Raw genomic sequence first — 26,901 nt, 5'->3', positions numbered from 1 at the left:
AAATGCACATCGATGCCAAGTTCTGGGCCTCTTTAACACAGAGGCTGCCCATTGTGTCAAGTTTCTGGAGGTTCTGTCTTGAAATTGTGAATGAATGTATATTTACGACCTCTTTGAACAGGATTATCATGATATGGTACTGGAGGTACAGCGCGACAAGGCGCTCACCGAAAAGGTCATTCTGATCCAGAAGGTGCTGAGGGGATTCAAGGACAGGTGAGCACGTCTAAAGAGCATGAGAACTGTAGAGAGAGTTGTAAAAATTCATAGACTGTTCTCCCGGGGGTGCAGCATAACGTAAATAAAGCATTGACTATATCGATCCTCAGATTCCACTGGCCTTAAATTAGACCCCTCTGGCACTCAGATCACATACCGATGGAGACATAAATAGTGAGGCAAAGATTTTGCTCATAGACTTCTTATGTTTCTGTTTAAGTTTATCTCAGTGCCCTGCAAAATCCACGCAGCACTTTGCATGCATGTGAAAGAATGATCAATAAATCAAGCTGGCAGGAGAATTTGCATGTATCAGTGTCTAGTGAACAATGGGATAAGCCTCATTAGTGTTTGAAATCCACTGCAATCAGTATCCTCCTTTCATCTGCAGAATGGCCCAATCTGTAAAATATTTATTTCTTAGAGCTCATAGGTAGAAAAGAACCACTGGGCTATTCAGTTCTTCTCCCTGGCAGGGCAGGATTGTTCCCTATAATTATGGTTCCTAATGTTTTGTCCAGTTCTGGTTAAACTCAATTTACATTGCGTTGACTTATCTACTAGCACATACCTGTTCTCAACTGCTCAGATTCCTGAAGGCTTGATTTATCGCTTATTTGATTAATCTAACTCTGACCGTTTTAGTGAAGTGCCCTACCTGTGTTTGGGAATGCGTCTATCAGAAACCGTGCATTTCCTGGAAGAGCTTTTGCTATGGGAAGTTTGGCTTATTCAGATGAGTTTTGCAAATGTTATCAGTTATAACTTAAGCTATTGGCATATGGTGATCAGGCGCGTAGGATTAACTTAGCTAGGTTTGAGTTCTGGAAACCACAGTTTTCAGCTCTTGCAGAACACTGCATTCTGTGGAGCTACTCCAGCAGTGCCCTGGAGCTATTGCTGAGAACATTACTGGAGCCTCATGGGTCAATCAGTAGGGATTCCTGACCCCTAGACTCTCCTCCTGCCCAGCAGCAAGTGGATGCAAAGTGCACGTGACAAGATTTTGGATCTTGTCTAATCCACTCGGCTGTTTTACTTGCGCTGAGAGCTGAGCCGCGTGAGTGAATCTCTGACTGGCACTATGCAAGGGGTCAGGCTAAGTGATCAGAATGGTTTCTTCTGGCCTGACCATCCGTGAGCATGGGGTGTGGGCAGCCTGGATGTTGTGACTGAGAGAAGGTAGGCAGGGAGCAGAGCATGGTGAGTATGGGTGAAGAGGGAAGAGCTCTTGCTTCATTCCTGATCCTTGCCCTTGTCGGTTGTATATAAGAAATGGCAGGACTGCCTAGCTGACTAACACGCTTCCTTGCCCATCTGCTTTTAGGAAGCAGTTTCTGAAACAGAGGCAGGCTGCTGTGAAGCTGCAGGCAGCCTGGCGGGGTTACTACGGCAGGAAGAATTTCCGACTGGTAAGCAAGGGGGGCCGGGCCCCGAGGGACTGTGACTGTTGTGCTGTGCGTAGCTGTGTGCGGCGTGCAGAGCAGTTGCTCAATAATGAGAGAGACAGGGCAAAGTGCTGGTGTATGGAGAGGAGGGGTTAGGCCCAACAGGGCTCTGGAGCATCTTCACCCTCATTGGGCCATTATTAGTAAAGCCGCTAACCCTAGCTAGTCCCAGGAAGGCCGTTTTCTTCCATTCAGCTCTCTCCACTCCTGTTCTCTCCCCGCCCCACTCCCCAGTCTTGTGGGACTTATGCCATTCCCTACATTCACAGTAGGGCACGGAGGTTCTTTCAAACCCCTTTAAAGAGCTCTGCATGGGGCAGGAATAAAGCAGTCACTCGAGCCGTCATTTCCGGTAGCTGTGTTCGTTGTCCTGAGTCTCTGTCCAGGATAGCCACAGAGCTTGTTATCCTCTATCAAGCCCAACACGGGCCTGGACTTGTTTGCATCAAGCCTAATCACTTCAGCTCATTTTTCTCCACCTGCTGCAGGTGCTGCTGGGCTTCGAGCGCCTGCAGTCCCTCTTCCGGAGCCGGCAACTTGCCAAGCAGTACAAAACAGCCCGGGCCAGCGTGGTTAAGTTTCAGGCCTTGTGCCGAGGTTACCTGATGCGTAAGAAGACAGCGGAGCAGATGAAGGCTGTGTGTGTTATACAGGCATATGCCAGGGGTATGTTTGTTCGTAGGAGTTTCCAGAGGATGAAGAGAGAGGTATGTGTTCACAGTCAGGCATCTCTGAAACATGACATTGCTTCTAGGGTGCTCTGATAAGCATGGGGAGCAAGCAGGCTCCTCTAGGCAACCAGTCCCCACCTTGATAACAGTGTTCCCGGGTGAGTTCTTAAGGGATCCCCATAGAGTTGACTGCAAGATGGTTTCTTTGGTGGAGAATACTACATTTAGCATGACTATGGCTCTCCAGGGACTTGACAGGTATGAAAGCAGGGTCTTTAGCATACAGATCTCATGCACATCTGTTCTCTGTGCTTATTAAAATAGGGGCTTTGCAGATGTGGGACATAAGCACTTGGGGAAATTGCTAAAAATACAATGCATTTCGTTTTAAAAATCAAAGAGTTCAGGAATATTTCTGGGTGGGAGGCAGGGAAGGAAGAGAAAAAAATCTTGTATGATAATATGTTCCAGTAACTTCTGAAAAAGTAAATCAGTGTCTGTAACAGGGCCTGATATGGCCTCGATAGAAATCAGATTGCACTGCATTCTCAAATGAGATATACCCTGCCCTGGACAAAACTACTCATTCATTATTTGCATTGTAGTAGCATCGAGGCGTTCCAGTCCTGGGCAAGGTCCCTGCTGGCTTAGCACTGTCCAGTCTGCCTTATTTCTGTCTATGGCTTTTCTAACATGTTTATTATCAAAAATACATAGTTAAAAGATGCCCTTCAACTTTGACCCCACTGTCCTCCAGTTCCTTCATTCAGCCACTGCTACTTGCCAAAAGCCAAAAGCAGGGCCAGCCCTCAACATTTTGGCACCTGAAGCGGGGAGCTCAAATGATGCCCCCATGCCCCCTCGCTTGGGCCAGAACTTTAAAAGGTCTCTTGTGCCCTCCTTCCTCCAGCACAGCACGCCACCATCTCTGTGCATCTAGAGCGGAGAGAATACATACGCACCAGCAGCAGACACAATTTTCTACACTCTGGGTCCTATTGGCACTCCCTCCCACAGTCTGGCACCTGAGGCGGCCACCTCAGTTCGCCCTGACCAAAAGCATACCTAGAAGGAAAAATCTGGGGTTTTCTCTTCTTCCTTTTCTCACTTATTCCCAAGCAAGATCACCAGGGCAGCGCCTTCCTCATACGCTTCCTGGTTCAGACTTAGCATGAGCTTGGACAGTCAGTTCACTTTCTCTTACTGTCAGCAACATCGTTACAAGAATTTGTAAAGGGGGCAGGGTGGTAAACACACCTTCAGTCCTTGCCTCTTGCAGCAGACAGTGAGAAAGCTTGTTGAGCCCCAGTAAACCTCCTGAGCATTTCTCTCCTTTGAATAGCTGCCCGTTTCAAACTGGAGCATTCCAAAGGCAAAGTTCTTGGAAAAGATTTTTTTAACATCCAAGTGGTGTTAGTGTACAGGAAACCCCTGACTTTCAACTGCCCAAGTTATGACCCCCCCCCGTACTTACAACCATTTTTGTAAGTGCGGAAGGGTCCGAAAACCCCAACTTACGTCCTCGGCCCACATTTACAACGGCGCATGGCACCTATCATAAATGAGGGTTCGAGTTACGACGCCCCTGACTTGCGATGCTTCCCCGGGAACCAATCGTGTCACAAGTTGGGGGCCGCCTGTAGCTGGGCCCTATTCCCACTGAGCAGCCCCTGGTGGCTATTACTAACATCTTTGGCTAGCAGCCACCCCGGCTTCTTGGCTGATGGCAGACTGCAGCCAGCAAAGCAGGGTGGAGAAGAATCATAGCGCATGACTGTTCCCTGCAGCACCAGCACAGACTAGAAGCCAGACGGCTAGGCTTAGAAGAGGAGAAACGCCTCATCCCTATCATCGGGTCAATGAGAGCAAAGCAAGAAGCCATGAAGCTAGAAAAGGTAGGTGTCAGGATTTTGAGGGAGGAATGCAGAGTTCTCGTGAGTGTTCCCAGACACCCCACACCATCAAACGCACACACACACTTGCCCAACCCCATGCGCACACTCACAGGGCTTCACTTTCAAAAAGTCATAACATGCAGTTCTGTGGTGAGTAGGAACTGTGCAAGCAGGTCTCACGTGCTTACCTGCCTGCATGCATCCCCACATTGCTCGTGCCAGTCTGTTTGCTGCAATGTACTGGCTCATTTGCCCAGATTGCCCATGCCAACATGTCACCAAATATTTAGCCACATTCTTCGTGTAAGGGTTTGGGATTCTGTGCTTTCCCTGTAGCAGCTGTTTACACAGCTGTCCCGTAGAGTGGCATTGGTTGGGCCAAGATTTAAAGCAAAACATAAATGAGCACCTCCAGCCAGGTGCCTACTCCATTCAACTTTAGGCTTCCAGTTTTTGGAATCTCGGGTTTAGTTTCTTACAGTTTATTATACACCAGTAAGTGACGGTTAACTGACTTCCTGATATTTTCTTTTGTAATATCCCATAATCCACCCACTGTAATCTGTTAGTCATTTGGGATCTGAAACTATTTCCCTCTCCCCTATAAAAGCATTGCTACCTGTTTCGAGGAAGAGGTGGAAACATGGGGATCTATCGCCTTTATAGCCTTCTACCTAAACAAAAGTGACTTTTTGTGATGGTGGAGAGGAGAAAAATGTGGGGCCTGATTCTGATTTCACTTTACTCCAGTATTAGCTTGGTATGATTCACTGCCTCCCGAATTATGCCAGGGTGAGGGGGTTCAGAGTCACACCACTGACAATTTTGGCTTTATGTCTCATTTCTAGTGTGTAATTTAATTATTTTTTACAACCTGGGCTGTGTCGCTCTTGGGCCCAGATCTCCTGTGCAGATGCACTACTGAGGTGTGACTCACCACTACAAGCACCATTTTGCACTGGTGCAGTATGTCTGCATTAGGAGTTTGCACTGGTTGAACTACATCCATGTAGTTCAAATGTCCATACTCTAAACAAGCCCTTAATTCTAGCTAAAGACGGACACAGTTAATCTTAATGTGCCTTTTGTCTGTTTAAAGGAGCACCTGGCAGCTCTGGAGAGAGAGGAGGAGCAAAGGAAACACAATTCTCTCTCCGACAAACAACCGCTTTATGATGCTATCAGCGACCAGGAAATGGTGGATAAAATGTTTGGTTTTCTGCCTACTGTGATTGGAGGCCAAGAAGGGCAGTCGCCTCTGGGATTCGAGGTAAAGGGCAGCAAAGCCATGATGGGCTAGATCCATATCTCGTGTCACGTCCTGGCCTTTGCTGAAATTGCACTAAAGATAAATCTGGCATAACCGGCTTTTATAAAGTGAAAATGGGAGCAATGAAAGAGACCAGAAGAGAAGAGCTAAGTGACCCTCTCGAGTCACACGATCGCATGCACTTGACATCCCGGGGAAGCTCATTAGTAGCTCAATTAGCATAAGCTTGAGTCTTGTACGTTGCTTGAGAGTTCTGTGCTTCCTGAGGTCACATAATGCCAGTCCCTTTGCACTGCCAGACCCTAGCAAGCCCATGCCAGCCTCTTCATTCTGCATCTGTCTCTCTGTTCTGCTCTCAGGGCCTGTTACTCTGACTGCAGCTTTTTTCTTCAAAACCTTCCGAGGGGCAGCCAAGTTAGCCCTGTAACTGCAGAAACTTAAAAAATAACTAATTGTCTAGCAGCACCTTAAAGAATAACATGAGCTTTTGTGGGAACAACCCACTTCTTCAGATGAATGGAGTATTAAAAGTCTAGTTCCCCATCCTCTATTTATTTTGGAACTGGTCTTTTAATACTCCATTCATATGAAGAAGTGGGTTGTACCCATGAAAGCTCTTGACACCATCTACATGTTTTGTTAGTCTTTAAGGTGCTGCTAGACTATTAGTTGTTTTTAAAATTTTGTTAGTCTTTTACACTTCATGCATGCATTTCCTGTGCAATTTGAAAACAAGACTGAGGCAGAGTGATCCTGAACTGTGGAGCTTGTATGAAAGAATGAATTAGTGTTTTTTCCTGGGGGAAGACCTTGTTTTACACACAGTATCTAGGTTGTGGAGGGGGATGTTCCATAAAAGGCCAGCCTATTATCCATGCACTGGGAGACATGCCTTGGAACTTCTCCCACTTGGTAATTACATTCTTTTCCAAGGCACACACATTTGGCAGGATGTGGTATCTACTCCTGGATATCACCTTGAGCTGTCAGCTCCAGGGAGAAGTTGGAGAGGAAACTTCCATCCAGAGCAAGGAGAGCTAAGATGTCTACACTAGAAAATTGGGTTGGTTTGACTACATCCATCTCAGGTGTGAAAAATTCACACCCCTGAGGTGTCGTTAAGCCGAGCCCAAGTCCTCATTCGGAGGGCACTTCCACCAACCAAGCTACCACCTTTTGGGGAAGCAGATTAGCTATGCCAAGGGACGAACCCCTCCCACTTGCATAGAGGGGCTACATCTAGACTGGCATGATTTTCCGGAAATGCTTTTAACGGAAAAGTTTTCCGTTAAAAGCATTTTCGGAACAGAGCGTCTAGATTGGCAGGACGCTTTTCCGCAAAAGCACTTTTTGCAATCGGGACTTTTTTGCGGAAAACAAATCTCAGCTGTCTACACTGGCCCTCTTGCGCAAAAGGGACTTTTGCCCGAACAGGAGCAGCATAGTATTTCCGCAAGAAGCACTGATTTCTTACAGTAGGAAGTCAGTGCTTTTGCGGAAATTCAACCGGCCAGTGTAGACAGCTGGCAAGTTTTTCCGGAAAAGCGGCTGATTTTCCAGAAAAACTGGCCAGTCTAGACACAGCCGGGATGTTTACTCTGAGGTGGTAGAATGGCTTAAGCAAGCCTTAAGAGAGCTAACTTCATCTCTGTGAGGGTATGTCTACACTACCCTCCTAGTTCGAACTAGCGGGGTAATGTAGGCATACCGCACTTGCAAATGAAGCCCGGGATTTGAATTACCCGGGCTTCATTTGCATAAGCGGGGAGCCGCCATTTTTAAAACCCCGCTGGTTCGAACCCCGTGCAGCGCGGCTACACGGGGCACGAACTAGGTAGTTCGAACTAGGCTTCCTAGTTCGAACTACCGTTACTCCTCATTTCCACTGGAAGTAGCCCTGATATTAACTTAGAACCACCTGGCTGGGATCCCAAGGGCTTTTTCTGGCAAAACTGGGAGGGAGGAATCAAAATACACGATGCAGGGAGAAAGGAAAGGTGATCTTGTCTGCTTTCTGTGCAGGACCTGGAAGCAAAGGCAGGCATGCTGGACGAGGTGGACCTGGACATGCTTCCCATGAGTGTACAGCTGGAAGAGGAGGTTGATGACCTGGCGGAGTACACGTTTCCAAAGTTTGCTGCCACTTACTTTCAAGGATCCTCTACACACACGCACATGCGGAAGCCGCTGCGCCACCCGCTGCTCTACCACGACGAGAAGGATGATATCCTGGTACCATGTTCCTTCCTTGCAGTGCCCCTGCTAAGCCGGCCTGGCTCCGTGGCCTGCCTTTCCTCGCCTCCAACAAGCTGGTCATTCCCTGAGAAGGGGCTGCAAGCAGGGGAAACTCTAGCACCAAAGAGACACTCCTGAGGCCCACAGTGGGACTAGCAATTTCCATGTGCCCTACAGGCTGAGTCTCTGCTTTCCACTGGCAGGCACTGCCCACAGCCTAGTACTGGCTGCATGGGAGAGAGCCCTGCCATTCACTGTACCGAAGGATGGGACTCCCCTGACCTCTGCTGCTCAGGGGAGGTGGAAAGGGCTTCAGGATCGCCCTTTGCCCAGCTTCTGGTCTTTGAGGTGAAGTTGAGGGAGAGCACAGTCCCTGCCTTCCCATCACGCTGCTCCTGCTGCTGAGGGATGAGGCGTTCTGGGATCTCTCACTTAGCAGCCTTAGAAAACGAAGGTCCCAGTTCTGCAACAGATTTCTCATCACTGCCTGGCAGGTTGGAGTCCTCAGGGTTCTTGGGAAAGTTGAAATGCTGGTTGCCACCCCGAGTAAGTGCAGACTCTGGCTCAGCTAAGGTTCCCATCCCACTTGCCAGCCCAATCCTGTATTTCCCTCCCCCCACAAGATTCAAAAAGCTGCCTCACCACAGCAGCTGTCTGATACAGCGAGTGTGAGGATTTTCCTACACGTACAGCACAGAGACAGCAGCACAGCAGCATGTGAGTGAAGACACTGCCTATACTGATGGGGGGCTCTCCCCCTGGCATGGGTACTGCACCTTGAGAGGCAGGAGCTAGGACAGTGGGAAAACTGCCTACACCAAGGGATAGCTGGTCTGACAGCATCGCTCAGGGATGTGGATTTGTCCCGAGTGATGTAGTTATATCTGCCTAATGTCCTAGCATCAGCCAGGACTAACATTCCCACCAGAGCCACATGCAGCTTCATGCTCTGTCCTTTCTGCACTGGGGGCACTTGAATATTGCTCACCTGTGACCTGAGGGTCTAGGAAAACATCCCACGGGCATGATTCGGAGCACAGGGCTTTACCTGCCTGAGCAGTAGATGGGGGAAGCCAGAAGAGCGACGTGTATGTGCCTGTGTGTGTCTAGGAGCCTGCCGTTCCCCATATCAGTCTGACCCCGTATCTGTCTCCTGGTGTTCCAGGCTTCGTTGGCTGTGTGGAACATCATCCTGCGGTTCATGGGCGAGCTCTCAGAGCCGGTAATGTTCGCTAAGAACACCAACAGCAAGAGCAGCTCTGTGATGACCCAGATCTACGACACACTTGGCAAGAAAAGCCAAGTCCAGCTTACGGGCAACAACACTCCACAGCCGGTAAGAGGGAGACGCCTTTATTCTCATAATGGCTCAGATTGAGGCTCTCCAGTGCTGGGGGCAGAGTGTTTAATCCCTGCAACTGGTATGTGAATGGTTTTACCCCTGCTGGCAGAACAGGCTGCAGTTTCCTCCAGTGAGGCTGACAGTGTTCCAGGCGGGCTATGGGTGTGCGCTAAATGCGGGAGCAACAAAGCCTACGAGTGCTCCTTAATCTCTCTCCCCACTCAGCACGGCAGCACAATGGCAGAGGGAAGAGTCTCAGCATCGTAGACTCCTAGATGACTGACCACATGACAAGCTGACCCGGCCTTTAGAGCTCATTTAGGATAGGTTTACTGGCAGTTTTAATAACATCTTAGAGTTCTTTGAACTAGTTGTTGTAATTGTCTCTCTTCCCAAGTGGTTGTAGCTGGAAGCAACTTTTTACTCCATCTGGAGCCTGTCTCCAGAGATCCTGCCTGTAGGAGTCATGTAGGCCCTCTAGGAGGGCACCGACAGTATGGATCCGCAGAGGCAGTGCAGGTGGAGAACAACCGACACTGATAAAAGTCTTTTTTCTCTTGACTTGAAGGTGGCCTCAGTATTGCTGGGGGTTGGTGCTCTAGAGCTGCCCATGCCTGCGACTTACAGGAAAAGTATGGGGATAGCAGAGAGGGTGTGTGCTGCATAAGAAATTGCCTGTTGTCCGGTTTTCTGTAGCACACCTCAGCAGGGTCTGAGCAGTTAGCTGACGTGCAAGTGATACAAGTGAGGGCTGGGGCCAGTAGCTTCCTCTTTGTGTTCCTGGAGGATCCTGACTTGTGCCTTTAACTAGGGCCAAAGCCACACAGCTAGCAGTGCTTAGTGAGAGCCCAATTTCTGTCTGGTGACCCAGCAGGGTCTGTCAGGGGGTTGGCTTCCTGCTGGTGCTAGGACTAGAGGGGTAAAACCTGTAATACTTTTCTTTGCAAAGAAAACAAAAATAGACCCAGTAGAGTGGAAAGTGAATGAAACTGGTCCTCAGCTGACACAGAAGAACGGCCATACTGAGTCAGACCAAAGGTCCAGCTAGCCCAGTATCCTGTCTGCCAACAGTGGCCAATACCATATGCCCAGAGGGAGGTATCACAACAGGTAATATGCACGCCCCTATCACCCACTTCCAGAGAAACAGAGGCTAGGGAAACCATTTCTACCCATCCTGGCTAATAGATTCATGGAGGTTAGGTCCATCGATGGCTATCCAGCTTTTTTTTTAACCCTGTTAAAGTCCTAGCCTTCACCACATCCTCTGGCAATGAGTTCCACAGGTTGACTGTGCGCTGAGTGAAGAAAAACTTCCTTTGTGTGTTTAAACCTGCGGCCTATTAATTTCATTTGGTGACCCCTAGTTCTTATATTGTGGGAATAAGTAAATAACTTTTCCTTGTTCACTCTTTCCATACCCATCATGATTTTATAGACCTCTATCATATCCCTCTTAGTTTTCTCTTTTCTAAGCTGAAAAGTCCAGGTATTTTTAATCTCTCTTCACATCTGAGCCATTCCAAACACCTCATTTTTGTTGCCCTTTTCTGAACCTTTTCCAATGCCAATATATCTTTTTTTGAGATGAGGCGACGACATCTGTATGCAGTATTCAGACAAGTCACTGTAGCTCCACTGAATTCGATTGACACCAGCTAAGGGTCTGGCTCAGTATGTCCATATAACACTGCCCAAAAGCACTCCATCTGCAGGCACTGGCACTGTAGAGAGGATGCGTTGGTTAATGGGGATTTCCATCACATAGATCAGCATTTCGGACCCTGCTTGCCATTCCTTAATTCACTGGTCTCTACTGTGCTTTGGGCATTGGACTAATTTTCTGTCATGGCCATGTCTATTGTAGGGAGGCTACAGAAGGGACAACAGACTCTCCAAGGGAATCTCCTCTGTGAAGCTGAAACGTTCCTCGAAGCTGACAGGAAAGGTAAGAGGCGGACACCAAAGTAGCTTTCCCCAGGTATCTTTGCCAGGCCTCCTCCCTGTGCTGACAGGCACGATGGTCTGCCTGCCCCCGGGGCTAAGATCTCCCTCCCCAGGTAGCGCCAGGGCCCACCGTTCCCTACACACAGGGCTCCTGCTCTACTACTTGCCACTGAAACGCACACACGGCCCCTACTGAGTCATTCATCTCCTGACAGGACCACTTCCTCCAGCCCTGCCAAAGTGTGGCTCTTCTGCACAAGTTTGTTAAGAGTTGTATTGTGTAGGGGGCCTAAAGGCTTTCCTCAGGGTTCCACTGTGCTAGGGGCTGTACAAATACAGTGAGTATTTGCCTCCCACGGCTTACTGTCTTGCCCTTCCCCTCTCAGGCCATTCCTCCAGAGCACAAACTGCATGTTCTCATCCACTTTTTCCCTGGCATGCACCCCTGGACAGTCCCCAGGCCCTATTGTACTTACATGGGGAGATTCAAGTTTGATTTTTTTCCGCTCCTCTGAAGGACAATCCCTCCACCAGTTCTCTCAGACTATGTCTACACAGCAGTGTTATTTCGGAAAGACTGACATTATTCCGAAATAACATAGTGTGCGTCTACACAGCAAGCCCATTGTTTCGAAGTAACGGGCTTCTTACTCCAACTCCTGAATCCCTCATTGTCCGAGGAGGAAGGGAAGTTGGGGGAAGAGTGCTCTGTTTTGAAATAACTGCTGTGTAGACGCGACCTCACAGCTGCCTTAGCCTCTTCTAATCCTGGCAGCCAGAGATTCCAGGCTAAGCGCCCTACCCCTCCCTAGCAAGGACAGGCCTTAGAACGGCTTGAAAACAACAAATGTCCAAATTGTTTCCCTTTTGCAGTGTTTTAAATGACCCAGTTTCTCACCACTTTTCTAACAGAAATGAGCATCGCTAGGGTTACTGAAAATTGCCATTTACCATTTTTCAGTAAATGAAAAACAGTCGATAATGGTCTGTTGTCCTGACTAACAAAGTCCTGGGTCCTGTTTCCCATTCCCATAGCTAGGGCTCAGGTTAGCAGTCCTTAGGCCAGGGCCAGGGTCTCAACAGCTCTCCTGAGCACATCCCATGGTGACCCCATTGGCTTTGGGTGCATGAAGGGGGAAAGGATGCTGCTTGCTACTGCATGGTTCACTGAACTTACCGCTAACACGGGCTAGAGGAGCTCTGCATTGGCACGAGAGCAGGGGTGGGCAATAAGACGGTGGTGGTTCTCAAGGGTTAGGCCCGGCGGGCCACCACCACTATATTTACCTGCGTCTCCATAGGTATGGGTGCTTGTAGCTGCCATTAGCTGAGAACAGTAATCCATGGCCAACAGGAACTGCAAGCACCCATGGAGGTGCAGGTAAAACCAGAGCTGACCCGCAGGCTGGCATCTGCTCACTGCTGCACTAGAGGGAAAAGCTTGTGTGTTTGAAGGTGAAGGAGCAGCTTCTAGACCTGGCTCCTCACCTATGTTATTAACTAAGTCTCTTAGTTGATGGAGAACAGAGATCCTTTATATCTAGCTTGATGTTTTAAGAATACCCATCACTAAGGAACATGAGTGCAGCAGGGAATTCTCGCTATTGCACAGCCGAGCCAGTAGTCACACAAGTATAGCCAGCTGGTCGATGAGGGTAATGCTGCAGCAGTAGATATTTGGGGTGAACTTACAGGGGAAAGCTGATGGTTTGGTCAGTGCTCAGCTGTCACTGGGGGTACGTCTACACTAGCTCGTTAGTTCGAGCTAGGTAGGCAAATGAGGGCAACCGGAGTTGCAAATGAAGCCCAGGATTTAAATATCCCGGGCTTCATTTGCATGTTCCTGGGTGCTGACATTTTTAAATCCCCCTTAGTCCAAACTCCGTGCCCATGGCTACACGCAGCACGGAGTAGGTAGTTCGAATTAGAGATCCTAATTCAAACTACTGGTACACCTTGTGGAATGAGTAATGGTATTTTGAATTAGGGTCTCTAATTCGAACTACCTACTCTGTGCCGTGTGTAGCCGCGGGCACGGAGTTCAGACTAAGGGGGATTTAAAAATGGCAGCGCCCGGGAACATGCAAATGAAGCCCGGGATATTTAAATCCCGGGCTTCATTTGCAACTCCGGTTGCCCTCATTTGCCTACCTAGCTCGAACTACCGAGCTAGTGTAGACATGCCCTGGGTTATGCTGGGGATGTTTTGGCTGTGGAGATACAGTCGAGTTATCAATTCCTGGACTCAGCTGCAACTTGACTGGCCCAGAAGAGCTCCTGAGAAATCTGCCTTTTTGTTTCAGGTGGTGAGCCAGCTGAACAGTAGGGAGGAGCTAATCCAAGAGCAGAGCACAATCTCAGACAGACCCATGTCCAACCTCGAAAAAGTGCACTTTGTTATCGGCAATGCAATCCTGCGCCCTGCCATCAGGTATGGGCCTCGCACCTGTCCTCCGAGGCCAGCCTCCACGACCACCCAGAGCGCTTTTTCCAAAACCCAGCATTAGCTGAGAAGTTGGGGCTCAGTTCATCTCTGGGGAAGTCTAACCAGCTACTCCCAAGAGGGTCTCACCACCGTGTGCTGGAACTGCCTTCCTCACAGCCTGCCCTGCCATTTTTTGTTAGATCAGTGTCTGTGTTACTTCTTTCTACCTTACAGTTTCACAACTCCACTTCTAGGTTCTCTCTTTCACAAAAGTATACACACCAGCTGTTCTCTCTCTGACCTCAGCACCTGAAACCCTTGTTTCTAGCCGTCACCATAAAGGTGTTACAGTCTGGCCCAATACAGCAGTCTCAAATGGGCTTTTCACTCAGTACCACATGACAGTCTCAGAAGTAAAGTAGGGAAATATGATGCAGATTAAATTACTATAAAAGATCCACAGCTGGTTGAAAAAGACCCAGTGCTCAAAAAGTAACTAGTTTTTTCACTGTCAACTGGAAGGATGAATCTAGTGGGGTCCGGACTATTCAGTATTTTCACTAATGGCTTGAACGATGGAGTAGAGTACACTTAGAAAATTTAACAGCAAACTAGAGGGGGTGAAAGCAGCTTGGGAGATAGGATTAGGATTGGAATTCAAAATGATCATGATAAATTGGAGAACTGGTCTGAAATCAAACGAGGTTCAGTAAAGGCAAGTGCGAAGTACTAGACTTAGGAAATAAAAGTCAAATGTACAAATACAAATGGGAATAACTGGCTAGGCAGCAGTACTGTAGAAGAGGATCCGGGGCATATAGCGGATCACAAACTGATATGAATCAAGAAGCTGTTGTGAAAAAAAGCAAGTGTCATTCTTGGGTGTGTTATCCGAGATGGGAGGGAACTGTCCTGCTCTGCTCAGCACTGGGGAGGCCTCAGCTGGACAGCCAATTGGGGGCATCTTTAAGAAAGATGTGGACAAGTTGCAGACTCCAGAGGAGAGCAACAGAACTTTACAGCTGTAGGAAATCTGACCTACGAGGAAAAGTTGAGAGAATAGGGCGAGTTGAGTTTAGAGACGAGGGAGAACATGCCAGCAACTGCAAATATGTAAATGGCGGCTATAAAGAGAACTGTTCTCCATGGCCATCACGGGTAGGCAAGTAATAACCAGCATAATTAGCATCTAAATTATATTAGAATTGTCACAGGGCAGGCTCACCACCATGTCCCCTCCAGCCAGCAGTCCTGGGAATTAGCTTCACTGGATGCCTCCCTCTTGCTGGTGTCTCCCCGTGTTCTGCTCTTCCTTCTAGTCCAGACCCGTTTCACTCTTTGACCACAGCGTCCTCTTCAGGACACTGCCCCATGGCAGTGCCCACACCAGTCTCTCTGTGCCCCCTTCCGGGGGGAGAAGAGAGGAGGAGATGTTTACCCACCTGCACACTCCAGGGTCCTCCCCTCCTAAGGCACACCCAGCTCCCCTGTACCCACCTTGCCTCAGTGACCCCTCATCAGTCTTCACCTAGCCCCTGCCTCAGGGCAAACTGCCATCTGTAATGGCCATTCATCACTAGCAAGGGGGTGTGGGCCTGCTGCCTTTGCTTACCCCAGCTGCCCTCACAGCCCCAGTAGCCTCTGGCCTTTCAGCCTGGGAGCTTGCTTGGCCAAAGCTTCCCAGCCCTGCTCTACCTCCAGCAACCCTCCTGCTTCCTATGCAACCAGGTCCCACTGCCTATCTAGCCAGCACAAGAGTGTTCTTCCTCCCTTTGCCGCTAGGAGCCTTTCTTTATATAGCCCCAGCTGGGCCCTCATTAGCCACAACTGCCTCAGCTGGGGCTTCACTAGCAGCCCCCGCTTCAGGCTGGGTTTTTGCCCTTAAAGGGCCAGTGCAGGGCAAGCGTCCTGCACAACAGCAACAGCCTCAACCCACCGGATAATATTGTTAAACTCTCCAGCTACAAACTCAATCCAGCAGAAGAGTCTGTCTTGTCCAGGGGTCTCTCTTTCTGCCCCACGTCCCCCACAAACTGGATACAATTTGTTTCAGCTACACCAGACTAACACGGCTACATTTCTATCACTGTCGTAAGAATGTTTTTCCTACCATCTAAAGGCCAATTAAGTGCTGGACTAGATTTCCAGGTGAGGTTCTGGAATCCCTGTGTCTGGAGGTTTACTTGGTCCTGCCTCAGTGGGGCTGGACTAACGATGGCACAAGACCACGTTCACCCCTACGTTTCCATAGTTTCTATGATTCTTCCCCCTGGCTTGGTCTGGGCTGTCTACCGCATTTTTTTTTTTTTTACTTCAACCCACATGCTCCTGTGACTGCTTCTCAGCTGGTATAAACTGTCTCCAGTGGAGCTTTTGCAGTTTCTGCTAGCTGAAAATCAGCCCCAGCCGTCCTTGTTCCCGATAGCCGTGCCCTTGCTCTGGCTGGTTGGGCAGACCTCCTCTGTCCTGTGTTCTGTGTCCACATTTCTGCCCAGGGAACTAAGTTATTTTAAGAGACATTTTCATTGGTGCTTCTCTTTCCCTACTGGATTTTTGTTAAGTCTTTATAGCACATGCTCCTATGCTCTTGCTAGGTAGCTTGCCTTTTCACATTCACACTAGTTAATTCCACCATTAGCTGTGGTTTCTTTGAAAGCTTCTGGTTTAAAAGCTCAGCTACTAGACTCTCTCCCTTGTGCTCTTTCTTGATACTAACGTCACAATTATCCTGCTTGTTTATACAGAGGCCTTCAAAATACGTCTATGCTCTTCCCCAAGGCTCTGTTCCCAGTAGTAAAATCCTTCATGCCTGACATTTTGATATGCAGTGGGGTGCTTCCCCTTGCAAGCTGGACAGAAACTCCGAGACTCATTTCACATAAAACACCAAACAGCTGTATCAGCCTTTGGTCACAGTCGGACTAGACTGGACATACAACTGCCCTGAGGCCATGCCACTGTAGGATTAACACCTTGTGCAGAAGGCACTGGGCTGAGATTCAACCCTGGCTTCCTGTGTGACTTTGGGTAAATCAGTCACTCTCTGTGCCTCAGTTTCCCCCCCTCCCTCCAACCTCTGACACTGGATTCCTGAATGAGGCCATGGTGCCTGGATATTGCGCTGCTGAGCACTGTGGAAAGGGAAGTAAATACAACATGTACATTTACCGAGTTGTGACAGAGGTAGCTTTCAAGGGCTGAAATGGTCATTCTGAATGCTGGTGGGATCCAGCCAGCCACAGGTTGACAGCACAAAGTCCATCAGTCTCTTTGACAGTGCGATCAGCCAGGCACAGTCCTCTTGACTGCATGTGTCTTGTTGCAGAGATGAGATTTACTGCCAGATCTGCAAACAGCTCTCTGAGAACAACAACAAGAGCAGTCGAGCCCGAGGCTGGATCCTCCTCTCGCTTTGCCTGGGCTGCTTCCCTCCCTCAGACAAGTTTGTGAAGGTATCGTGCCCTCGTTCCCTGGATCAGGCCTAACCCAGTCTGAGGGCTTCTTTGTTGTATTTGGCGCCAGTATGTAGAATTAACTTTTGGTTGCTAATGTAGCTGATGTACTGTTGATGCAGAAACTCCTCCCCCATCATTACGCCAGTGGACAAATCAGAACATAGTATCTGGTAGTGTACCCTTCGCCCTCCCTCAGGCCAGGTCTGCAGTGGGGGAGAAAGTCGACCTAAGAGACGCAACTCCAGCTACAGGAATAGCATAGCTGGAGTGGTAATTAAGCTGAGTGTCCGCAGCATCCCTACTGCAGGTGGGTGACAGGAGCAACTCTCTAGCTGACTTCCCTTATGGCCCAGTGGAGCACCGGAGTCAAGTCGATGGGGGCGCAATCAGTAGTCGATATAGTGGGTCCTTACTAGACCCACTAAATAGAACCCCAGGAGATCGTTGATCTCCCAGACCTAAATACAGGAGCCAGAACCTCGGCTGCTACATTGACTTCAGTGCTCTGACTTCATTTGAGTTACTCCATGTTGCTTCAGTACTACGCCAGTTTACACCTGCTGAGGATTGGGCCTGTTCTGTGTACATTACAGGCATCTGTAGTGTGGTGAAGGGGGATAGTTAAGAGTAAAATTCAGCAGCAACTCCCTCCCCAGAGATTATTCTGCACATGTTCCTCCCTTCTCCCGGCACTCCCCCTGCCAAGCCGAGGGCCCCGCTCAAGCGGCATGTGTGGAGTGGACAAATTGCATGTATCTCTGCTGTCATTCCATTCAACTCGGTGGGGCCCGATTCTGCTCTCATCTCCACTTCTTTCCCAGTGGTGGAAATAGGACCCCCCATCCTGATTTACAGGGAGAAGAGCCCTTTGCTCCCTACAGCATGAGCTTTGGCCTGTGGATTCAGATAGCCGGCCAGATTTCCAGGGAGAGTCCTGAGCTGATGGTCCATGTGCAGTTTGCACCCCTGTGTTTGCATGTGCAGTTACTGCGACTCTGCACAGTCTGACGGCATGGACAAAGGACGCCCTTGGTGCCATGCAGAGCCCAGGCAGGCATGTGCATTTGCAATCATAAATACAGCCAGCAGTTCCTCACACACCGTACCCCCTGCTGAGGGGTTCTACATATCACTGCAAACAGCTCTAGTGCAAAATTCCTCACTTACCTGACAGGCTTGTGCAAGCCCTGCAGGAATTGAAGATTCATTTCTACACAGAAATCTTAATGGGTGACTAAGTTTGGTTAGAAAATGCCAGGAAAAGCAGCACAATACGTTGGCAAGTGGGTTTTGGAATACTGTAGCTATTACAGGATCAGGCCGATCTGATCTACTGGCCCCTGTGAGTCTCTAGTTCTTTAGGAACATCTGCATTTCCTAACTGTCTCCTATGCTTTGTACATCCAGTACCTGCTGAACTTCATCCGCAGTGGGCCCACGGGCTATGCGCCGTATTGTGCTGAACGGCTGAAACGCACCTATACCAATGGGGCACGGGCTGAACCTCCCAGCTGGCTGGAGCTACAGGTAGCTTCTCTCTCCTCAGTGGGTTCTCAGTTACGTAGCTGTGTGTCCATGCTGCATTGTGGTTATTTGTCTTCACTGGCGGATCTTTCCAAGTTCAGGAACTGAAAACAGTAACCCTGGTTTGGTGATGCCGCTAGCTGTGCACGTTGTAGTCTTTCCTTCCCATTTGGACTAGCAAAGCAGGACATGGCTGCAACTGTGTCCAGTCCGTAAGTGGATGACCAGTTGCTTGCTGCTGAATTTGCTAAAGATGCAAGATGAGTGGAGAGCTGGTGTTTACTCTTTTCCTTTGTATGAGCCCTGCAGACTGAGGCCAGGTCTACACTAAAATGTCAACCCAGCTACAATCCTCAAATCCAAGAACTCGTCTGTCAAACGAGGTACTGCCTCTTGGGGAGGTGGATTAACTACCGTGAGGGGAGAGCCTTTCCCCTCGCTGTAGCGAGCATCTGCACTGATACCCACAGCCACATTTCTAGAGAAGACATAACTCCACTTAATGAGCTGAGATCGTGAATGTGATTGTGACCATGCTTGGTGCAGAGAAAGCTCTTAAGTTGCAATGACTCTCCATGCTCCTTGGGAACGCGGGCTCTGTCTGATTCCTCCCATTGTTTCTCTCTGGCCGACAGGCAACAAAGCAGAAGAAACCCATTGTCTTTAACGTCACACTGATGAATGGCCAAAGCATCACAGTCCCTGCAGATTCGGCCTCCATTGCCAAAGAGATCTGCCAGCTGATCGCTGATAAAACGAAGCTGAAGGACACATTTGGTTTTTCACTCTACATTGCTGTGTACGACAAGGTAAAGTATTAAAATCCACCCTGCCCTGCGAATCCCCTCGAATATCTGGCCGGCCGGGCTGAGGACTCCCTGACAGCACGGGCTCTACTCCCCTTGCTTTCTGTCCCTTCCTGCTGCCGACAGTTCCCTTCCATCTGTGGGTGGGCATGTACCATGCCCAGGCATTCTCGTTTTCCATCATAGAAATTCCCCTCTCGCTCTGCTGACTGTATTCCTCAGCCCTAGGCGAGGCAGAGCTCCAGTCTCCCCAGCAGCATGGGGTTTGAATGCTCAGAGTTGGTTTAAACTCAGCGGGTTGAACTCAGAAGTGACATGGGTGCATCAGATATACTGCCAATGCGCATGCAGGTAAGTGGGGGAAAGGTGCATGGCTCCTGGACCTTCACCTTCCTGGCTGTTTTTCCAGACAGACCTGCCCTTCTGCTACCTGGTGTGTAAGTTACACTGACTTACCAGTGCATAACTTGCCTAGCCCTGTCCATGGCCCCCCTAAATTAGCCCACCACATGCACTGATGGATCTGGGACCTCTTCGTTGTGTTGCACTGAGGATAACTAAGGCCTAAATTTGCATCTGATTTACGTTATTAAAACCTCAGTGGAAGTTGCAGTCGACACCAGACCTTATTTATTATAGGTGTTTGCTGTTTCAAGAATGCTGCAGCAAATGAAAACATGACTTACTTTAAAAGGGCCAAACCATTTATTGTAAAAGTTTTAAAAGCACAACAAGGAAAAGCAGGTAAACACTTTTTATCTCAACCCCAAGAAGGAAAGAAGATAGAAAAGTACCCCACAAACATAAGGTTACACAAAATACAATAATTACACAGTCCAGTAGTTGACAGTGGGTGAGAAGCTCCTGTCTCTCAAACCTTTGGCTAATTGAAAGCCTCTGGTGAAAGACAAGGAGGAGATCCCTCACAGCAGTGACCCTCTGCGGTGCTCTCGACCTCAAACTTTAGGCTCCTTCCAAGCCCTTAGCGAGGAACAGAGAGGCGATCCCTCGGAGACCCTGGGGACGGGTATGGTGCAGGCAGGTGGTGATGATCCTCGTCTGGGGCCTTCCGCTCCTGGACGCAGGAATCACCGGTGGAGACTTGCCTGGCGCTGGTCGTCTGGTGGCTTCTGTTCTTCAGCAGGAACCAGTGATCGATGAGCTGTACCTGTTCCCTATACTGGACACAAAATCTAGCTAGCTAACACGACGCTCCTGTCACGGACAAGCACCCGGCCGCTGGTGCCTTGAACTGATGCACTAATCCTAACGGACACACTCGATGACGAGAAGCTAGCTAACCCTAACTAACTAACTGAGACTGACAGGGTGACACAAACACAAGCAAGGTGGAAAAGGCGCAAAAAAACACAGACAACTGTAAGCCAGGCCTTCAAAGCACCCTTCTCATAAATATTCATGATCTTTATCTTTACAATCATTGGACCCTGTACAGGAAAACAAGGGTCTCTGATTGGGTGCTTTGATAGACAAGCTGTAACAGCCTGGATCAGCGTGCCATGTGCAGCAGCACAGTGTAACACGTGCAGCTACTTGCATGCCGTGTGCAACACTCCTAGAAACTTCTGTATTAACATTCCTAACAGCTACTACATATTCATAACAAATCATACATATTAATGATTGCTTATACATATTAATGAGGTGTCAAAAATGAGCAGGCTACAATCCCCTCCTTGATGGTGATTGAGAGTGACTACTAGAAAATCATCCATCATAACATTGCTTGTGACCTAAAAGCAGGGACTGGATGAGCAGAGCGACGAAGTAGTGCACTAGATTTTAATGATGGAATACGATCCATACTTTAATATGACAATGGCGTGTTAGTTATTATGCACTTTTACACTTTGTTTTTTACTATAACCAGCTTACTCTTTAGGGGATGCACGTATTTATTATTACGGTTATTGGGTTTAATTACCTGACCATTACTTACGATTCTAACATTCATACGAACCATATTGACACCTGTAGTTACAATATAATTAATACATATAATAACAATGAACAGTTTGAAAGAAAACTCCATGTTGAAAAAGATAAACCAAGACAGTAGGTTAGATTTTGGTTTCTAACCCCCATTATCAGTTAGACTGAAAAATTGAAGCTAATCTTTTTCTCCCTTTCAGAGCTTAAGCTGTGAGATATGAAACCACTTTAGGATCTTCTTCTTTTTATTAGTCGTGATTTTGAGTTGATAAACTGTTGGACTGGCTTTGTTCACTATTGGACACGGTCCGAGCCATCTAGGACTTAATGGATGGTCTTTTTTGCTATAATGGCGATATAACACTCTTGTACCAATGTCCCAGTTATCAAGGGTTAACTCCTCAGCCAATCTTTTGTCCATTTTCACGATGTTCCTTTTTAGCTGATAGGCCACATTTTGTTGGATCTCCGATATTATGGATAGCAGATGTTGTATATACTGGTCAATTTTCACCCTCGGTTGGAATTCATCGGGAGGCACCCCTCCTTGTAACCACCAAAGCTCAGGTGTTCTCATTGGTCGTTCAAACAGCACCTCGTGTGGCGTATACCTCACAGAGCTGATTGTGGATCTCATAGCCATCAGGATTAGAGGAAGATGCTGGTCCCACTTCTTTCCTGAGGCATCTACCATTTTCCTCAAGGCCGTCTTTATAGTCCGGTTGGACCTCTCAACCTGACCTGAAGATTGCGGATGGCCTGCAATATGAAATCGCTATTTGATATTCAAGGCCGTACACAATTGCTTTGTGATTTCCGCAGTGAAATGAGATCCTTGGTCGCTGTCAATGACCACTGGAAGACCAAAACGCGAGAAGACTTCATTAAGTAGAACCCGCGTGGTAGCTTTTGTGGTGCACGTTCTGGTGGGAATGGCTTCTATCCACTTTGAGAACGGATCTACTATAACTAGACGATAGGCATTGCCCTTGGCTGTTTTGGGCAATGGGCCAATGAAGTCTATCTGCAACCTTTTCCAGGGACCATCAATCGGTTGATGCTTTAAAGGTCCCTTGTTGCTTCATGGTTTAGGGTTGGTTTGGGCGCACCGAAGGCAATTGCTGATAAAATGCTCAATATCTGCACTCATTTGTGGCCACCATGCTACAGATTTTAATCGATTTAGAGTCTTTTCTAGTTCAAAATGCCCCTGTGCGTGAGCCAGTTTGATTAGCTTTGATCGTAAAACATGTGGCATCACCAAAACAGGTATCTGGTTTTCGTTCTGTGCCATGATTACTCCGCTGGAATGTCTACTGATTTTGTAGGTTTGATGTTTTCCAGTTCTTAGCAGTTCCATGATGACTTTATCGGACTCTTGTAGTCTTACGATATCAATAGAATCTTTCAAAGGTGGGAAGGGTGCAGAGGCATGGATGCTCTGCATGTCCTTCACCTTCCATGCAGTCGTTGGATCCAGTCCGTCTGCTTCTTTTGCTAGCTGGTTCACTTGATTATTCAGGATGGAGACTTCGGCCTGTTCCTTTCTATGTGCTCGCACTTTGAAAAGATATGTTTTTCCAGTGCGTTGGGTAGCCAAGTTCCATGCGTGATTTAACAAAGTAGCATGGGCAACTGGATTGTTATCGTTGATGCACATATTTTGTTCTTTCCACACGACCATCCAATCTATGAATGACCGTAGGACCCAGTCCGAGTCGGTGCAGATGGTTATGTCTGCCGTTGGCAATGCTTCTTCCATCGCTAGGATGACTGCAACTATTTTTGCTGCTTGGGCTGAGACGACATTAATTGGCCTTTTTACACTGTACTGGGTGGAGGTATGCATGGCAGCTGCTCCAGCGACTAGTTGCCCGTCTTTCCTTCGACAGCTTCCATCTACCACCCAGATACCTTCAGGTGTCTTAGTTTTGACGTCTTTGAACGACTGCAGTAGACTAAATGATGAGGTAATGTTGGACACAGACTGTTCCGGTATAGGACACTCATGTGGATCTGTAGCTTGGATAGGCTGACAGAATATTGCCGGTGGATTAGATTGAGTGTTGGAGGGTTCCACCTTGATGTCATGGTTCATTAGCGTCAAAGTCCATTGAGCCAGTCTGAGATGGCTCACTCGCCCATTATTTGCTTTCCCTGATATGATGTATCGAACAGGTGTGTGGCTCGTTTTCAACACAATGGGTGCACTTCCAATTAGGTACTCCCAATGCTGAAGTGACCATGTGAGGGCCAGAACCTCTTTCTCACAGGAGGTAAACTGTCTTTCAACGTTACTTAGAGTCCTGGAACCATAAGCAATCGGTTTCAAGGTGGTTCCACTGTGTTGCATCAAGATGGCACCAATCACTTCTTTCCCTGTTGTTATTTTAAGATGGAATTCTTTGTTTGGGTCAGGATATGCCAAGACTGGCGCTTTCATAAGAGCTGTCTTCAGTTTTGCAAAAGCTTCTGACTGCTCTGGACCCCAACTCCATTCTTGTGTCTTCTTCAGTAATTTGTATAATGGTCTCGCGAGGCTACCAAAGTCTTCTATGAAATCTCGGCAAAATCCAATTAAGCCGAGGAACATTCGAAGGCTATGGACATCTGTGGGTGCTGGAAGCTTGGATATCAGCTCTACCCATTTTTTGTCTGGAGTACGACCTTCATGTTCCAGACGGACGCCCAAGTAGGTGACCTCTTTCTTTAAAAGCTGGGCCTTTTCAGGATTGATGATGAAACCAGCTTTCTTTAAGGCATCTAATACCTCGTCAAGTGCAGCAAGGTGTGTCTCTCTATTCGGAGTGGCAATCAGGATATTATCCACGTAGCTTATAATGTTCTTTGAATGCATCAGTCCCTTCCATAACTTAGATACTGCACGATGACAGATGGTAGGAGCATTATGGAAGCCTTGTGGAAGCCTTGTAAAGGTGTATTGCTGATCCTTGTAGGTAAAAGCAAATTTGTGCCAGCTATTGGGATGCAGTCCAATGGAGAAGAAAGCATTAGAAATGTCTATGACTGAAAACCAACGTGCTCCATTCGCAATCTGTGCGATGATTTCGGGGTACTTTGCCACCACAGGAGCCATTCTTGGAGTCACTTTGTTCACCTCTCGATAATCAACGGTGAGTCTCCATGTCTTCCCATCTGCCTTCTTCACTGGCCAAATAGGAGAATTACAAGGACTTGAAGTCTTTATCAGCACACCTTGGCTCAGTAATGCTTTGATGGTTTCATCAATTCCATCCTGTGCTTCTTGTGGAAAGCGATACTGACACATTGGTCGCGGATCAGGGCCGGGAACTTCTATAGTCTCAGTTGTTTTACCACAGCTTAGTTTGTGCGTTGCAAACACCGATTTGTGCTGGGTCACAATGTCCATCACATCTGTATCCCAATTGGGCAGCTTCAGTTCTTCAGATGCCTTAATGGCACCTAAACGACGGACTGCTGAAATGATGTCACCCACACTCTAGTTGTCCAGAGCTTTGTAGATCTTCCTGTTCACTAGATCAATAGTTAATCCTAGTCCTTTAATTATGTCTGATCCCATGATGCCAACACCGTGCATATCTTGTAATCCAACTTGCATGGTGACTTTTTCATCTCCAAGCTTACACTTGATATTGTTGACAAACGGTACCATAGATGTCTTTCCATTATAGGATTGCAGAGACTTAACACAAGAATATTGCTGTTGTCTTAGCTGAGGAGTTGCCGCTGAACACAATATACTAGTAGACGCCCCTGTATCTACTAATATATTCTGCTTTATTTCTCCGAACTTCCCTGTAAAAGTCATTGTCGCTACAGGTCTCCCATAGATGTCAAAGGCAATCGGTGTTATTACCTGTAGGGGGGGCAAGAGGGAAGCTTGGCAGCCTCAGTTGGAAGCGTCATGACACTCTACATCCACATGGCGTCTCCCTTGCGGCGGTCTGTCTGTACAGCAAGATGGCAGCGCCTGTCTGTTGTCACCACACTGGCAGTTCTCGGAGCAGCCTGGTTTGACGTCCAGCCTGGCCAGCTCCCTAATCATTTCTCCTAAACTCAAGTCCCGAATTCTATCCCACGGGAGGAATTTGGATAGCTTCTGTGACAAAACCTTGCGGGTCACATTAATCTCCCCAAAATGTCCTCGGTTACCTTTAAATTTAGCTTGGGCCGGAGGCTTAGGAGCCTGCCTTTTAACATTAGTTTCCCCCTTCTCTTTGATAGCTGCTACCTTTTTAGGTTTGGTGCTCTGCTTTTGCTGCAGCAGCTCAAAGACCTCATGGAGTTTTCGTTCAAACTCAACCAGTGGGGTGTTCCCAAAATCAAAAGACCCCAAAGCTATCTTCAGGGATGGACACAGACCCTGATACAACAGTCTCTTAAATCCCAAAACATCATGGGCTCGTCTACACTGGCCCCTTTTCCGGAAGGGGCATGTAAATTTCATGAGTCATAGTAGGGAAATCCGCGGGGGATTTAAATATCCCCTGCGACATTTAAATAAAAATGTCCGCCGCTTTTTTCCGGCTTTTAGAAAAGCCGGAAAAGAGCGTCTACACTGGCCCCGATCCTCCGGAAAAAGCGCCCTTTTCCGGAGGCTCTTATTCCTACTTTTAAGAGCCTCCGGAAAAGGGCGCTTTTCCGGAGGATCGGGGCCAGTGTAGACGCTCTTTTCCGGCTTTTCTAAAAGCCGGAAAAAAGCGGTGGACATTTTTATTTAAATGCCGCGGGGGATATTTAAATCCCCCGCGGATTTCCCTACTACGACTCATGAAATTTACATGCCCCTTCCGGAAAAGGGGCCAGTGTAGACGTAGCCCATAATTTATGGCACCATTAACAAGAATACCTAACCCAGCAAGCCAATGTAACATCTTTTTTTATCACATACAATTCTGGTCTCTCCCCTTCAGATAACACATCTGAATACAATTTTCCCATTACATCCTCGTTGGGGAAGTATAAATGGTATACAGCTTTATACAAATTTATGAGTTCTGGATTAGCACCGTTAACCACACCATAAGGCAATGCCGTCACGTCTTCCAGTGACATGCACTCCCTCATCAGAGTAACCGTATCCTCTGGTGTTAAATCTGGGGTGGCAGCCACTTTTGCCATCCAATTCAAAGCTATCTCTTTGCAGCATTTACCTAGGTTCTTGCCCAGAACTCTGGCTTGTTCAGGAGATAAAGATTTTCGTTCATATTTAATAGTGGGCTGACTCTGCCCTGGTTGTCGGACCTCGGTTACTATTACAGGAGCCATATTCCCTTCCCCTCCTTGATTACAATCAAGGGGTGGGACTTCAGAACCTCCATTAGAGTTCAGCCAGTCAGCTGGATAACCAGGGCTGACTGCTGAAACGACTCCTCTTGCCTTGCTGACTTGCAGGCGCAGGTTGGCAATTTCCCTCTGGCAGCTTGTGTGGTCGGCCACTCCTGGCTTAGGAGTGCCTGCCTCCTTAAGCAGCTGCCTCACCGTAGCCTGAGTCATTTAAGGCAGCAACCTTTTCTATGAGGCTGTCCTCAGCTTGGTCACACTGTGACATGACTGCTGCAAGCTGAGCCTCTAGCTTTGCATTTTGAATTTCCACAGCCTCCAATTTTAAATGTTGTCTGTCCAATTGATCTTTTACAGACTCAAACTCTTTTAACTGGATTTTCAACTCCTTAACCTGAGCACTAAGCTCATTGCTGACAGTGGCT

At 48.0% G+C, this 26,901-nt stretch overlaps 1 protein-coding gene across 3 annotated transcripts in view; it reads left to right on the top strand.

Annotated features, from left to right (window-relative positions):
- MYO7B (myosin VIIB) overlaps positions 1–26,901 on the top strand; it is a 92,137-nt gene that overhangs the window by 37,347 nt on the left and 27,889 nt on the right. For all 3 annotated transcript variants that reach the window (XR_016350373.1, XM_075937440.2, XM_075937438.2), the window contains exons 19-30: positions 122–216; positions 1,547–1,631; positions 2,156–2,374; positions 4,126–4,233; positions 5,333–5,503; positions 7,526–7,735; positions 8,904–9,074; positions 10,948–11,028; positions 13,331–13,458; positions 16,778–16,904; positions 18,315–18,434; positions 19,067–19,240. Coding sequence is in view for 2 of the 3 variants with exons in the window: in XM_075937440.2 (XP_075793555.2) it covers positions 122–216; positions 1,547–1,631; positions 2,156–2,374; positions 4,126–4,233; positions 5,333–5,503; positions 7,526–7,735; positions 8,904–9,074; positions 10,948–11,028; positions 13,331–13,458; positions 16,778–16,904; positions 18,315–18,434; positions 19,067–19,240 (1,689 nt within the window). In the remaining variant the exon portion in view is untranslated. The remainder of the gene's footprint in view (positions 1–121; positions 217–1,546; positions 1,632–2,155; positions 2,375–4,125; positions 4,234–5,332; positions 5,504–7,525; positions 7,736–8,903; positions 9,075–10,947; positions 11,029–13,330; positions 13,459–16,777; positions 16,905–18,314; positions 18,435–19,066; positions 19,241–26,901) is intronic.

Source organism: Pelodiscus sinensis, chromosome 10 (genome assembly GCF_052426305.1).
Source record: "Pelodiscus sinensis isolate ZL-2025 chromosome 10, ASM5242630v1, whole genome shotgun sequence".
Classification (NCBI taxonomy): domain Eukaryota; kingdom Metazoa; phylum Chordata; order Testudines; family Trionychidae; genus Pelodiscus; species Pelodiscus sinensis.
This window is presented reverse-complemented; position numbering and strand designations above follow the sequence as displayed.